The sequence below is a fragment of the Vicugna pacos genome, chromosome X (assembly GCF_048564905.1).
Source record: "Vicugna pacos chromosome X, VicPac4, whole genome shotgun sequence".
NCBI lineage: Eukaryota > Metazoa > Chordata > Mammalia > Artiodactyla > Camelidae > Vicugna > Vicugna pacos.
Window position 1 is genome coordinate 61,566,779 of NC_133023.1, and position 16,184 is coordinate 61,582,962.

The following is a 16,184-nucleotide window of genomic DNA, read 5'->3' on the forward strand; positions in this document are numbered from 1 at the left end:
TTCTCTTTGTGGCTTACTTCACTTAGAATGACTATCTCCAGGTCCATCCATGTTGATGCAAATGGCATTATTTTATTCTCTTTTATGGCTTAGTAGTATTCCATTGTATATATATACCACAGCTTCTTTAGCCAGTCATCTGCTGATGGACATTTAGGTTGTTTCCATGTCTTGGCTACTGTAAATAGCACTGCTATGAATATTGGAGTGCATGTGTCTATTTGAATTAATGTTACTTCTAGATATATGCCCAGGAGTGGGATTGCTGGATCATATGGTAAGCATCTTTAGTTTTTTGAGGAACCTCCATCCAAGTGGTAATTTGGAGAATCAAGACTTACTTTGCTAGTTGGGGATGAACAAGATTATATGTGCAAACAGTAATCATCAACAATATCTCTTTGCACTCAAATCTTAGGTAATTGGAATTTATATTGTCATAATGTACATTCCATAGTCACTAGTATTTTAAGGGTGTGAGAAATATCTGATATTGAAAATGGTGAGTAAAATATAACTAAAACCCACTAATAAATGGCATTTTCTCCAATCCCTTTAGAAGAATCCATCAATCTAATCTTATGCATGATATGTTTAATCCAGGAAATTTCTTTTGAAGACGTATTTCCAGATAACATTTAATCTATGAGAAATTCAGTGCAGTCAGCCTCAAATATGATGTATATTACTTTTGAATAAGCTCTCATAGCCTGATTATAGCCATCAGACTTTTTTCAAACTTTCCTAGAACGTATTGTCAGATTCCTAGTATGATGTAAGAGCTGCAAAAGGAGAGCTTTTCTTGCTTTATATGGCTGGGATTATTATTATCTATATATTTTTTCAGCTTTATTGATGTATAATTGATTTATTGGCTTGCTTCAAAAACAGTTTGGAAATCTAATCATCAGGAAAGCATCAAGTAAACCTGAATTGAGGGGCATTTTTCAAATTACTTGGCCAGTACTCCTCCAAACTGTCAAAATAATGGGAAACAAGAAAAGTCTAAGAAACTGTCACAGGCCAGAGGAGACTAAGGAGGCATGACTAAATGGAATGTGGTATCCTGGAAGGAATCTTGAAATGAAAAAAGGATATGAGTGGAAAAATTAATGAAATCCAAATAGTCTGGCATTTGCTAATAGTACTGTACCAATGTACCAGTATTGGTTTCCTAGCTGTGACAAAAGTACCACTGTGAGGTAAAGTGTTACAATAGGGGAAACAGAGTAAGAGCTACATGAGAACTCTGTTATATCTGCAGATTTTCTGTAAATCTAGAATTATTCCAAAGTTTAAGTTTATTAAAATGAAAAACTAAAAAAAAAGTTTTTGGTGGTGCTGAATTTAAAACGAAGTTGTTAGATCAGTAAGCATTGTCTACTTAGGGTCCAGCCTGGAGATGAGCATTAAGTAAGGAGACGTAGGCATAAGGTGTGGCCTCCAGATGGCTTATCAACTAAGGAACTGAAGAGATAAGAATTTGACAGGTGAAAAGATTAACAAGCATTGATACTATTTGATTAAGCTCCAACTGGGTGATACTGACTGTAGGAGGTCAGAGGGAGAAGGTTGGAGTTGCCACCAAGGGCTTCACAGACTGAGTGAACCTGGATGAATAAATTAGAATTGCATTAGTTGAGAGAGGGGAAACTTGCAGATGAAGGGAACAAAGAGAAAAAACACTAAGGTCTTGGGTACAGCAAATTCAGGGAAGAATAAAGGCAGCTTGTTCTGATGTGAGGTGGAAGAGGAATGCATATTTTTAAAGAGGTAGATAGAACAGTATGAAGAACCTTGAAAGTTATGCAGTAGGGGATAGGGTCAAAATTGGCCACAAGGAACCAGTGTAGCAGCAGTAGGATTACAGTATATGGTTTGATTTTGTGGCTTTCAACCTTTGGCCAAATTTATGTCTATTATTTATTAATCTGCTAATGCTTCTCTTAGCATGTACATTTGATAAGACTGTGGGGATGAAGTTCACCTGCAAGAGGTGAAAGTACAGTCAAGCTCCTGGATTAAAAGGGCTTTTGACTAAATGAAATAGAATAATCTTCTCTGTAAGCCCTTTCTTACCTGGAACTTTTCTCTGTCCATACTCTTTCCCAGAGTCAGAAGGAACTTCAGTCCCTCTGTTTGTTACTGACTCAGTTAAAGCTTGTTTTTCTTTCAAGTGAGTAGTGCATTGTATTCAGATCATTTTGCTCTTTGAAAAGATTGTTGGACTTTATTTTTAAGTGATGGGTACTTTGCTTATTTTAAAAAATAAATAATGGGAAGGGTCATACCAACTTTGCCCACTCAGAACTATTAAGTGACAGAGCTCTTAGAAAGGGGAAGGCATTGACTACCTTGTTCTCAGTGCAGTCAACAAGAAACCAAAGGCCTCATGATATGCCATTCGGGTCTCCTGTGTGTTTATTGCTTGTGTGCAAGCAAACTCACAAATTGGTGGTCTTAGAAATTCATTGGGGTCAGTTTAGACTGGTCAAGGGGAAAGAGCCCATAATAACTAGGAAATCAAATTCACTAAATAAGGCTATTTGGAAGAGAACGTATCTCAATTTTTGTTGTCTTTCTATTCTGTATCACATAGTTTAGAAGGAACTCTTTCCTTTATGTCACTCTTACATCCCCAGCTAGATTGGGAATTCTAATATGTACTGCATGTAGTGAAAAAGGATAGGGCTTTGCTGTCAGATAGCTTTAGATTTGTAATTTGGTACAGCCAATTAATAGATCATTTTTCTTGGACATGTTTCATAACCTATCTGAACCTAAATTTCCTTTGTTGTAAAATGAGAATAATCATGCTAAAACTTCAGAATTATTGTAAAGATTTCACGAATATATGTATATGTCTTCACAAAGAATTTTGTACTCAGTAAGCACTCAGCAAATCTTAGTTTCCCTTTCTCCTTAAAGTTGTTCATCTGATACAAAGCCTAACACAGTACTAACATACAATAAGGCTTGGAAATTTCCTCTGGGGAGGCCATTCCTGCCGCCTTTTTGGTGTGATCCTCTGTTAGAGTTTATATAAGGACAACTCTGGGCCAAATTCTAGGGCAGACAAAGAAAGTTCACTGTCTTCCTTACCTGCATCTCTCCAGGTAGTCCCTCCCTCCACTCCAAACATGCACACTGCCTGCACTTTCTAGGAAGACCAAAGTAGTGAATTGGTAATGGTAGGATTCCAGGCATCAGAAGAATTGAATTTTAAAGTAGATGGTACTCCCAGTGCTTCTTATTTCACAGCCTCCTGGGTCTACACATAGAGCCATCTCTGAAGGAATTGGAGAGGGACCAAAGTTCCTTCTGACTCTGGAAAAAACTCCAGATAAGAAAGGACTAGATAGATGAGATTATTTAGAACTGATCAAGGAAAGCCTTTTTAATCCAGAATGATAGACATGAATGTACTTTATTGTGACCACCTTATGACATAGCTACTTTTGAGAAACTACCTTTAAATATCTACCTTCTCCTCTTTTCACACTAGGCTGTACTTCTGAAATTGCTTAGGCCTTAACATCTCTTTAGACATAATGTGGTAGAAGTGCAACTAAAAGGGAAAATACTACTAGTATTTATTTATTTATTTTGGCAGCAGTAAAGTAGCAAACCATACTTTGTGCTCTCTTCTTGCCACATCTTGGAACATCTCTCAGGAAAATTCCAGGGAGCTAGGGGTGGAGGTGGGAGATTAGGAAGAAAATTCTTTTTTTAGGAAGAAAAGTCTTAATGGTCATATTAACCTAGATTTGTTGCAGACTTATTGGTAAAGAGATATGAATTACAAGTTTTACATGGCTGATTGTGACAAAAGCATTTTTTATTAAATGTCACAAAACAGACAAGCCGAAAACAAGCATCTCTTGCTGTGGTTGTACCATTAGATAAAGCAGTAGGAAGCCAGTGGCTTCAGGACTCATGACAGTATTCATTTAAAAATGCACATAGATCTCTCTGGTGACCAAATGACTACACAGTGGTAACACTGCAACTGTCTAGTACCAGACAAACTGGGGATTTAGATTTGATTTTCCTTTTAGGTGTATTTTGTAAGTAGATAAGTAAAAAACTGAAAAGGCAGCTTTAAATTCTATTCATGCTTCCTTCTTCCTTCACCTGACTCTTAAATCCATAGGCACTGGGTAAGCAAAGACAGCCTTATTATTTTCCTATAAATTAGAGTAGCTCTTCTTGGGGCAGCATTTGAAATAAACAGAACCATTTGGAGGGAATCTGTATCTAAATTTCTCTTTGCAGAGGCTGACTGGGTCACAAATTATAACCTGTTTAAAAAAGACAAAATAAACACCCACACAAGTCATTTATAGACTTCAATTATGTGTGAAAATTTAATTGTAGAAATTGTGAGCATACATTTAGAAAGTTTCCAAGTTTACTTTGTAAATTCTGAACCGTCACTGTTCTAGTGCAATATGCTATAATATTTGTGGGTTCAGTTTTCACAGCTAGCCAGTTATATTAAATTTTACTAGGTACATCATGCTTGCTCTAAAACCATAGATTCTATGCAGTATAGATGGATGTAGTATACAGGCATTTGTGCTGTTTTTTTTTAAACTTTTTTTTATTGAGTTATAGTCATTTTACAGTGTTGTGTCAAATTCCAGTGTAGAGCACAATTTTTCAGTTATACATGAACATACATGCATTCATTGTCACATTTTTTTTTCGCTGTGAGCTACCACAAGATCTTGTATATATTTCCCTGTGCCCCTGTGCTTTACAGTATAATCTTGCTTATCTATTCTGCATATGCCTGCCAGTGTCTACAAATTTTGAAATCCCAGTCTGTCCCTTCCCAACACCCCACCCCCTTGGCAACCACAAGTTTGTATTCTATGTCTATAAGTCTGTTTCTGTTTTGTATTTATGTTCTTTTTTGTTTGTTTGTTTAGATTCCACGTATGAGCGATCTCATATGGTATTTTCCTTTCTCTTTCTGGCTTACTTCACTTAGAATGACATTCTCCAGGAAGATCCACGTTGCTGCAAATGGTCTTATGTTGTCGATTTTTATGGTTGAGTAGTATTCCATTGTATAAATATACCACATTGTCTTTATCCAGTCATCTGTCGATAGACATTTAGGTTGTTTCTGTGTCTTGGCTATTGTAAATAGTGCTGCTATGAACATTGGGGTGCAGGTGTCTTTTTGAAGTAGGGTTCCTTCTGGATATATGCCCAGGAGTGGTATTACTGGGTCATATTGTGCTGTGATTATTAAGCTTAGTCTAAGTGGCATTGCTAATAGCAGTAAGCACTTGCTCTCTCTTCTAAGCTCCTTGCATTCACTGGCTTTGTCATTCACTTGACCCCTCTGACCTAATCATCTTGTATGGTTGGCTTAGCTTCATATTTAAATACCACGTTGTAAATGAACTTTTAATATGTCTATGTCTAATCCCTTCTACTAGATTGTAACTTTAGGAGAGAATCTCTGCTATTTTTCTTTAGACATTTTAAAGAATTGAATAAATTTCTTACACACTTAAGAGACACCCAAGAAATACTATTGAATAGCTATTAAATACAGTTTTGGACAACCATCTTAGATTTTATTGCATTACAGCTGGAACCTCTCAATATTCATTAAAGTGTCAACTGAGAAAAATGTGACAGGTTGATTAGAAAACAAGACAAAACTCCATCTTGATTGAATGTTTTGTTGTAGGTTGATACTTCCATAAAAGAGACTTTTATTTTCCCATTTGAAGCATGGTTATTGAAATTTTGGTCTTCCTTTGGAATTTGAACATTCACATGGACACCTTCTAAAGCAGAAACCTTGTCAATTTCCTTCCTTTAAAAGGAACTTGACCCTTGGGATGACAGACAAGAAACTTACTGAAGCTAGCTGGAGACAAGTTGTTTCCTGTAGACAACAGTTGTTCAGCAGCCCTGCTCTGTGCCTTTGTTAGGAAGGGTACCTTGAACCTCAAACCCTGACATGTGAGCAGAAATAACTTGGCATTCTTTGGGTGGAGGGGAAGGGTGTGGTTTGCTCTTTCAAAAAGATTGATTTTAAATTCCTACAGTGCCATTGTCCACTTACAAATGCATTTGTGTGCTGAAAAGAATGTCAGTAACCTTGTAACTCCAGACTACTTTCTTTTCCTATAAGAAATTTAAATTTTATTTCTTAGTGAATCTTTGTGACACTCATTCCTAATTGCTCTGGCAGTGTATGGTTTTCAGTCATATCTGTTGACTGTGTCCCTTTAAGTTCCCCCAGGGAATTAGGAAATTAGCGTCATCCAATATTAAGATGTATTGTAGTGAACATGTGCCTGTAGGCAGTAACTCTTTATATATAAAAGGTCGTTTGTTAGAAATAAACTTGATATGTGAAATTTTAGACTTACAGATATGATCAATTTAGGAAACAATGTTTTTTACATTTCCTGACAATTCAAAGATGGTCAGTTGTTCATGTTCACCAGGGCAGGTTCTACCTAAAGTAGGTTCTACTTTAAGAAGTGTTATTATGTGGGGGGTGGTTATAACTCAGTGGTACAGTACGTGCTTAGCATGCAGGAGGTCCAGAATTCAATCCCCAGTACCTCCATTAAAAAATAAAAATAAAATAAAATTTTAAAAGTAATAACTTTTTTAAAAAAGTGTTATTATAGCCCATTCTGGTCAGCCTTACAAAGATGTAGAACATGCTAGGAGGCATGTGTACTTGTCAGGCAGTTCCAGAGCATGGGAGGAATACTTGTGGTCCACAGCTGATGGCTAGAGGGTAAAGATATCAGTGAAGGTTTACTGTAATGTTCAGTGATACTAGGCCTGGCCACCACCTTAACTCAGCAAACAGTGAACAGTGCTCTGAACATATAAGCATTCAATAAGGTGGGAAAGGCTTCAAAAAGTCATTTATCTTAAAGGTCCTTTGCCTTTTGTCTCTCACACAAACATGACAGATGACACTCACCCAGGGCCATGTATAATTCTTAGCATGTTAGCTATAACATTAACTCTTAATTCATTCAGAAAGAATGCCAAGTGCCTAAAAGTACCATATTTATGGGGCATCTTTTTATCTACTTAAATTTGTAAATATACAAATAATGGACAAATTACTTGACACACTTCATACAAACTGAACACTCCCTATTGTATCATGGAGATTGAGAACCACTGATTTAACTGAACCTTCCATCACTCCTGATTATTTTACTGACTTTTCCATTGTTTATCCTCAAAATTGAAAAGAGGGTATATGTTATGTTTATGAATGAAAGCTTGACTTTATAAGTTAATAAGGAAATAGGATTCCTATTAGAAAAATTATCTTGCTGCAAATTTTGCTGGGCTGTAACAGATCTTTAAAGGAGGACATTCTGTACTCTGATCTAAATAGCCTGTAGAGATTCCAGTTCCTATTGGAAGAAGTTGAGAATTTTTTTTCCTGGGGTTGTGTGAAGAGAGAGAAAATTACTCATAGCAAGTTACAAGGACAAAAATACAACCTCTGCATATGCATGCATGTGTGTGTTGGAGGGGCACGGTATAAATCTAGATTTGACTATATGAAAATTTTTTTATTTTGCATTTTAATTTCCATTAGGAAGACTGTTTCTTTTGATTTTATATTTCTAATGTTTCTGCTCCATGTGTCTTTTTAATGTAGCCCCATGAAGAAACATTTATTGATTGTGCTCTGCAGTTCAGAACTGTTTGCTAATAGTTTTAAATTTGGATAAATTACTATAGATATATGAATTAAGGTTCTAAAAGAAATGCATATCAGAGGGGAAACCTAACTAAAAAGTATTAATTTTACTATTTTAAAGCTCTCACCTAGGTATGATTAATAGACAAAATAAGTGTATTATCTCTAAGATTCCTTTGCAGCACATGTTAAAGGCTAATGTATAGTACAGGTATATTTCAAACTTACTATACACGTGGGCTTAGCTCTTATATCTTCTTATTCAGTTTCTGTTCTAAATGATAAAAACTGAGATGTAGTGGCTTGTAACATTCTCAAGGAAAGATTCGTTTCTGTTAACTATATGATGCTTATTAGGACAGGAAGTAGACATAGATCATTTGGAATGACTTTCAACAAGGGCTGAAACACATCTTCCCACTACTCACACTTTTGAGTTAATTTCACTTTAGGTTATTGATATGCATTAGCTAGCTTTTCTTCTGCATGATTAGGTGCGGGAATTTCAATGGAAAAAAAAGAAAAAGTCAGATTGATAAAAGGATCTGTGAAGTGAAAGCTCTTCAGTCCACTTGTGATACATCATTAATGATAAAATAATAGAGGGAAAACCATGTATCTGTGAACCACGGATTTTGATTTCATTTCTGCTGGTTCATAACACTTTTTGTTGAATTTGAAAAATAAAAACAATAAACACTTTTTTTCAACAATATAGTATCTTTTCTTTTATGTCTTAGATTAAGAAGAAACAGCAAGATGTACTTGGTTTCTTAGAAGCTAACAAGATAGGATTTGAAGAAAAAGATATTGCAGCCAATGAAGAGAATCGGAAGTGGATGAGAGAAAATGTACCTGAAAACAGTCGACCAGCAACAGGGTACCCCCTGCCGCCTCAGATTTTCAATGAAAGCCAGTACCGTGGGGTAAGGAACCAATTTAAATTCTTGTTTTTTCAAATGATTACCTTAAATCCCTCACCCCACATCTTCATACAGTCATTTCTTCTGTTCATCCTATGCATCCATCCTAGGCAGCTAGAGTATTTTGCCTTCTACTAGAAAACAAAGGGATGAGTCAGTCACCAAAATACCTGTGAATGTATAAATACAAACCAGAGCATTTATACTGTTTCTGGTATGTCCAGGAAGAAGCCTCTGAAAAGTCAGGTGTTTTACTTATTTAGATTAAAATCAATTTAAAAAGAGGAATATCTTACTTTGTGCTAAAAGGTAATATTTCTATTTTGGTATCATTAATGAATGTTCTTAAAATTCTGAGTTAGCTAATTGAACTTATGTATGGAATGAGGGAAGCAAAAATAGAGTTTTTACTTTGTGACTGGTACTTTCAAGTATGCCATCTTGTTTAGTCTTCATTTAAACTGTGAAGTAGTTCCCTTCATTGTTTATTCACTGGATATTTAAGTAACATTTGTACCCTATGGCCATTCTAGTTACCATGGCAAGTACAAGTATTAATAGAAAACAGCCTCTTTTCTTAAAGAGTTGGTTGGGAGTGGCATGTGGGTATAATCATACACACTTGAAACAGAGAGTGGTTATGAAGCCACATCCATGTGATGACTTGGTATAGAAATCATATGGAAGGGCTATAGGAATTTCCAGTAAAGAATTGTTTGCTTTGCTATGTCCTCAGAATTAGCATAATTGAGGAAAAAATGTTTTTAGGGCCAGCAATCCAAATATTCTAACTCATAGGTTTATATGGGAGTGAGGATACTTTTTGGTGGGGATCCTTTTATGTGCCACTTCAGAGCATCTGGGGGAGGATATGGCAAAATTCAGAAGTAAAATATTTTCTCTGTGAATTGAATTCATCAGTTCTGAGGAGGGGCCTGAAGATTTCTTCTGTTTCTGCAAACAGGGCCAATGTGTAAAGACATACTCTGCAGATAAGGAAAAGGCAATTCAGCTGTTCATTTAGATAGTGAAACCTCAGTGCCTCTATATTTGAAATTTCTGCAAATTGTTGACTTTCAAGGGCTGGAAGAGGCTTCAGAGGTCATCCAGTCCAATCGAAGCCAGCATATATTGTCTTAACCTTTCTTTTTTGAAGCACAAATTTCAATTTGTTTGCCTTTTAAAAACAAAGACATTTTGGGTTATAAGGGTAATGAGAAGCCACGTTTACCTGGTTTATTTCTCCCTTGGAAGCCACACTGCAAGGGAATGGAGTATGTTATGGAAAAAAGGCAAGTGTCACTAAGAAATGGGAAGAAGGAAAGGAAGGGGCAGGAGGTGAGACTCAAACCAAACAAATGGTGTTAATGGAAAAGGAATCCAATTTCTGTTGATTGCCTGCTGTGTGCCAGGCACCAAGTTAGGAGTTTAATAATGATAAAAATTAAGATTTGTCCCTATATAGACTCTTAGGGAGAAAAGTGTATAGCAATCATTCATAGAAAGTGTATTATATGTATATTGTGCTACATACTTTATGTGTATAATATTAGTCAGTTCTCATACAAATCGCATGAAATAGGTACTGTTATTCCTATTTTACAGATGAAGCAATTGAGGCCTAAACGAGGTTAACTGAATTCCTAAATCACATGACTAGTAAATGTTGCAGCTAGGATTTAAACTTAGATCTGTTTTATCCTGAAGCTCTTACTCTTTCTTTTAAACCACTACATTGTTTAGTTTCCTGTCTACTCCAAGATCCCATCTTCCTTCTTTTATTGCTTTATTTTGTATTGGGTTGGGGAGCTGACCTCAGCAAATTATATTTCCCAGTGTCCATTACCAAATGGCTGCCTATTAGGTGTGGCTGATAAGAAGAAGCATTGTTTGGAAGAGTGGATGACAGGAGGAGAGGAAAAACCAAGTTATCTCTCTCCTTCTTGTTTTTGGAGGTTTCCATGACAGTGGCTACAGCTCCTTCATGGGACTAGCTCTGTAATACCACCTTCTCCACTTTTCCCTCCAGCACTAGCTGTGGTGGCAGCTTCCTGCCATTGCTAGTCTCTGGGTTGCCTCACCATGTCCTGTCTGCCTCTCAGCTCTTTAACCCTTTGTAAGTAGTTCTTCATATTAAGTTCCCTTCTTTAAACTATCTCAAGTTTTCTCAACTTTGGCACTACTGACATTTTGGGTTCATGGGGGCTGCCCTGTGTATTTCAGGATGTTTAGAAGCATCCCTGGCTTCTATCCATGAGTGTTAGTAGCACCTTCCCAGTTGTGAAAAAACCAAAAAGGTTTCCAGACTTTGTCAGATGTCTGTGGTGGAAAAATTACCTCCTTTTAAGAATCACTGAATTATAGCTTAGGTTCTTATTTCCAGATTAGGATGTGACTGAAACAATTACCCTACCAACATAGATGAAGCTCTGCTATAGAAGATACAAAATTTTTAAGGGTAGTCCTCTTCTGAAAGAGCTTATGCTATGTATATGAAGAACTAAAGCACATTTCTATGAAATAATTAATATGATACCAATATATAGTAGAATACATTCTGGATTGATGTTACTGGAATCCCAGAGATGTCAATAAAGTATCTTTATTTTTCCTCAAGAAAATTCCTACAGAAGAAACAGATTATGTCACAGTCTTGTATTCTTAATACCAAGAATAGTGATTGGCATGTAGTAAGTACTCAATACATATCTGCAGAATAAATTAATTAATCTGGCTTAATTGAGAAACTGCTATTCTTTTCTCTCAGAGTTACAATCTGTTTGTGTTTGCTAAGTTTGAGGGCAAAAAATAATGTACTTTGACCACAAAACACTTGAAACAGAGATAACTAGAGTACCCTACATAGTATTTTATAATTAGATTTCAATGTAGTTAAAGACCTGCTTTCTTTCACATGATTTTAAAGACTAACACGGGTTATTTTTATTGATTTGATGATAATAAGAAATACTTTTTGTATAACGGTTGGGCTCCTTTAACTAGCATCTTGAGGTTACTTCCAAGTGCCTGAGTATAGTGATGATGTATTTTGTTTTTTTACTTTGATTAGCTTATAGGTCATGTGTCTCAGTATAGAATTTGTATAAAGATCCAGTTAGTTTTGTTTTTGGATGGTGAGTTCAAAGAGTATAGGAGGCTGCTTATAAATGTGTTTTGTTTATTTTATTCCTTTGTCAATATCTAGGGTACCAAAAAGATGCTTTGAGTCAGTCCTTGAGGGGATCTCAGTGGCTCTAAATAACACTGTATTTAAAAAGTCCCTAAATAAGAGAGGAATTCTGATGTTTCTTGGGATGTGGTTCAAATTTAGGGTCATCAATGGCTTAAGAGGCCTTAAACTTTATACTTCTAGATCTTCCGGGTGCCAGGAATTATACGTGCTAGAAAAGAACCCTGTAATTGCTGATCTTTTGGTGATGCAATCTCTAGAGAAGTCAGCAAATTATGGGTACTTTTTACCTCTAATAAATCAGCCAAAATGCCAAGTTTCTCTCTGTATGTTCTAAATCAAACAAACTAAGGGCAGGTATAGACAATGGCTGTGCTTTCTAAGTTGGTTGGCTATTGATTATATGTCATAGTCAAATTTAGATAATTATATTTGTTACTTTTGGAGCATGTGTGGTGGCTTAGAGGATGACTATGGGCAGCCCAATCAAATTTAATCATGTGAGGTTTTATTGGATGCCTGGATTGAAACATTTTGTGTATTGTTTGCTCTTCCAGTCATATTTTATGAAAATCCCATACCCTTCCACCAAACACAGCACAGATTTACTGTTTTTATGGCCATGGGCATATGTAGTTACTATCTGGCTCACTGTAGGTTCTGAGAACATTTCTACCTTAATAAATAATGGAAGAGAAATAACGGAGAACTGGAACAACAGCCTCGTATCAAAAATAAGCAATGTCTTACTGGCAAATAGTTGGCCGCTTTGGGCTGTGGAGAAAGCCACTTGCCCTGAAGCAGATTTAAGTTCTATGTGGTATGAAAGAACAGCATATCTACTAACGCACATTAATTGGGATCCAGTAAGCCTTGCCTCTTTACTACTCTGTCCAGAATTCTAGTATTATGGAAGTTAGTTAGCCTGTCTGCCCTCAAAGATACTGACCAGTCAGATCATTCTGCATAAATGTTCCCTTTTCTTTCCTTTCTTGGTTGAATATTTCTAATTTTTCTTAACCTTCTTTTTATCAAGGACTATGATGCCTTCTTTGAAGCCAGAGAAAATAATGCAGTGTATGCCTTTTTAGGCTTGACAGCCCCACCTGGTTCAAAGGTATGATTCTTTTTTTTCCCTTCTTTATAGGCCATTTTATTGCTACTAGGTTTTTTAATCAGTAAGATTTCCACCTTTATTAAGTACTCAGATTAAGCCAGAGTCAGTGCAACATAGCTAAAGGGAAAGATCCCTGCTCTGCATGCACTTAACCCCTAGTAGGGCAGTCAGATGTGCATAATCAAATACATAAAACCCCTAATAGGGCAGTCAGATGTGCATAATCAAATACATAAAGTATGTGAATGGGAGGTAGGTGAAATGACTTCCCTATCAAGCTACCCAAGGCAGTAAACTTCTCATTGACCCATTCTCAAATAAATGGTTAGCAATTTTAAAGACTCTACCATTCCAGCTGTCATACACAGTTCTACATGGATAGAAAGCATCTTAGTTCATAGTAATCTTCCTGGCAGTATCTATTATCTTTGTGTGAGAGCAAATGCTAGAGTCACCCACTCAAATTAACTAAGAACATTTGAATGTCAAAACTGGTCACTAAATTGCTGGCTGAATTTGGAGCTTTTCCCCTGTCAACAACAAATTAATTTTCCAAGTGGCGGTGTTCCCAGGGGAGACCATATAAAGAAAAAAAAAATCAAATATTAAATTGCCTATTTTATGAAATGTCTCAAAGCGATGAACTTCAAATATGCCTTTGCCTCTTACTTTATTACTTTTACCCACAGTCTGGTTTAATCAAAATGTATGTCCCCTGCTCTGTTATTTTACATTTTGCTCTTGGAAGCTAATTTTATGTTAAACAGATTCTTCAAACTCCAGCTCCTCCTACAATTTTGAGAGTCTGTGTTTTCACTAGAGACCATTTACAGGCATTGTTGTTTGAGTCACTGTGAAATTCTGTTTTCTTGCCAAACTTTCTTTTCCCATGGATAAAATATCTTATTTTAGGTTTTCTGTAACTCAAGTTGTAGGAAATGTTAGGTAAGGCATTTTTCTTTAAAGAAGTTAGTAAAGTCTGAGTTAAGTCATTAATTTCAGTGCATATTAGAGGAAGTATAAAAGGAAAGATAGTCTGTTTTCTATGACTGATGACTCTCTCTTTCAATGAAAAGTAGAGGTCATTCATTCATTTATTCATTCAATAAATATTTACTGAGTGTCAAACATTGACTTGATATTGATTGTAGGGCAAATACAGAGAATACAACATAGTCTTTACCTTCAAAGTGTTTATAACCTAGTGAAGGACATGCAGACTAATAAATTCTGTATGACTGGTGTGAATAAAGTGTTGTAGGCATCCAGAGGAAATAATCATAAATTACTACTTAGGGATTTGGGGAAAGTTTCATAGAGGAAGTAGCATTTGAGCTGTTAGGGATTCTGAAATATTGAAGTAAAACTAAGCATGTTTCACAGAGGCAGCAACAAGAACCAGTGCATTGGGATGTAGCTACACCTGATGATATGTTCAGGGAGCAGAGTGTAATATAGCATGAATCCAGTATAGGACATATTAAATAAAGGGGGATTCATTAAGAGGTGAGTGAGATTGGCTAGGCAGGTTGGAACCAGATTATGAATGCTGTGCTGGATAACTTCAGCTTTATCTTCTAGACATCTAAAAGCCATGATAGGAAATGGAGGAAGACAGTAATGTGATTATTTCTGTATTTTAAGATGTGATTTGATCTATGTCTTAAGAAAATACACTTGGCAATGGTAATGATTGTGAAACATTGGAGAAATGATATGTTAGAGATGGGTTGACCTGTGAGTGGATACCTTCAGAGTCCAGAAAAGTGATGGAGAAGCCCTAAAGTGATATAGCAGCCATAGAAGAAGATGGAGTTAGCAGACACAGAAATATCACTCGTGATAAGATTTAGCAACTTATAAAATACTTGGATATGTAAAGAACTGGGAAGGATTGAAGCTATCTCTGAGGCTTCTAACCTGAGTGATTGGAAAATGAAGCAAAAATCATGAACGAAACAGAAAAATGAATGATCCAAGAGAGGAGTTAGTCTTGTGAAGGAGAGGGCATGCAATTTTCTTCTGAGACTGGAGGGAATGAGGAGAGGATAAAAATAGAAATTTTAATGTGTGTGGAGGTTATGGGAAAGTTCACATTGAAAACATCTTATCTTTATTATGAAGTAAGAAGAAAGATCATCTGCTAGGAGTGATGGGAAATTTGAGGAGAATTGAAAGGATTCACTTGTTGAAAATAAGCTAAGGTGTAGGCTAAAATCATGAATGGAAGGATGGCTGAGCAAAATGAGAGGCCCAGCTAAAGTTAGAGTTGATGAACTCATAGTGGAGCCAGTCAGCTTGTTTGTAGTGTTTTTTCCATCTTTGTTCAATCCTAAGAGTAGGAATAGAGTAAAGAAAAAGTAGATGTTATCAAGACTTGAACTAGGGGAAAATGGTAGATTGGGATAACAAGAAGAGGTCTGGAATTGACTGGAGTTAAAGAGTGGTTTGGTGATAGGGAGATTTTGAATGTTAATATTTAATAGGTTTTTCCAAGATTAAAAGTGATAAATTCAATATCAGAAGGATGATTTTTCTATCCTTCAGCTCAGCTTTCAGAGTCCCCTCCTCTTTAATTTAACAGAACAATAAACCTTCCAGAAAGAACTGGCTGAACAGAAAGTATACAAAACAAGAAATACTACTAATTAACCTGCATTGGGAAAGTACACCGGTAATAAAATAGAAATGTGACAAAATGAGATACCATTTTTATCTATAAAGTTAGCAAATATAAAACAGTGAGAATGCTCAGTGTTGAAAAGAGTGCTTTGAAACATATATATTATTGGTGACAGTATAAATTGGTATTGCCTTTTGAAAACCAGAATGCCAAATAAGTATCAAGGACCTCAAAAATATTTATAGTTCTTTATCCAGTAATTTCATTGCGTATTGAAGCCTAATAAAATAATTCTATACATGGAAAAGTCTTTATGGATAAAAACAAATCAAATGTTATTTATAAGCTTAAAAAATTTGGAAACAAGTTAAATATCCAAAAACAGAGTCAGCAAAAATGGTTTATGCACTGAATGAACTCATGTTCTCGTTAAAAAATGATAGTTTGTGAAAAGATACATTATAATGAGCTGCAAAACTATTTTTACTGTATAATTAACATTCTAATTACATTTAAAATCTATGTATAGGATAAAAAGAGACTGAAAGGAACTGTAATAGCTAATGTGCATGTTTTTCTCCCTTTCTTTATTTTCCAAATAATTAGCATACATTCTC

General features: G+C 35.8%; 1 protein-coding gene across 1 annotated transcript in view; it reads left to right on the forward strand.

Annotated features, from left to right (window-relative positions):
• Positions 1-16,184, forward strand: part of SH3BGRL (SH3 domain binding glutamate rich protein like) — a 68,529-nt gene that overhangs the window by 48,695 nt on the left and 3,650 nt on the right. Inside the window, exons 2-3 of the mRNA XM_015251918.3 lie at positions 8,455-8,640; positions 12,864-12,944. Coding sequence (XP_015107404.1) covers positions 8,455-8,640; positions 12,864-12,944 — 267 coding nt within the window. The remainder of the gene's footprint in view (positions 1-8,454; positions 8,641-12,863; positions 12,945-16,184) is intronic.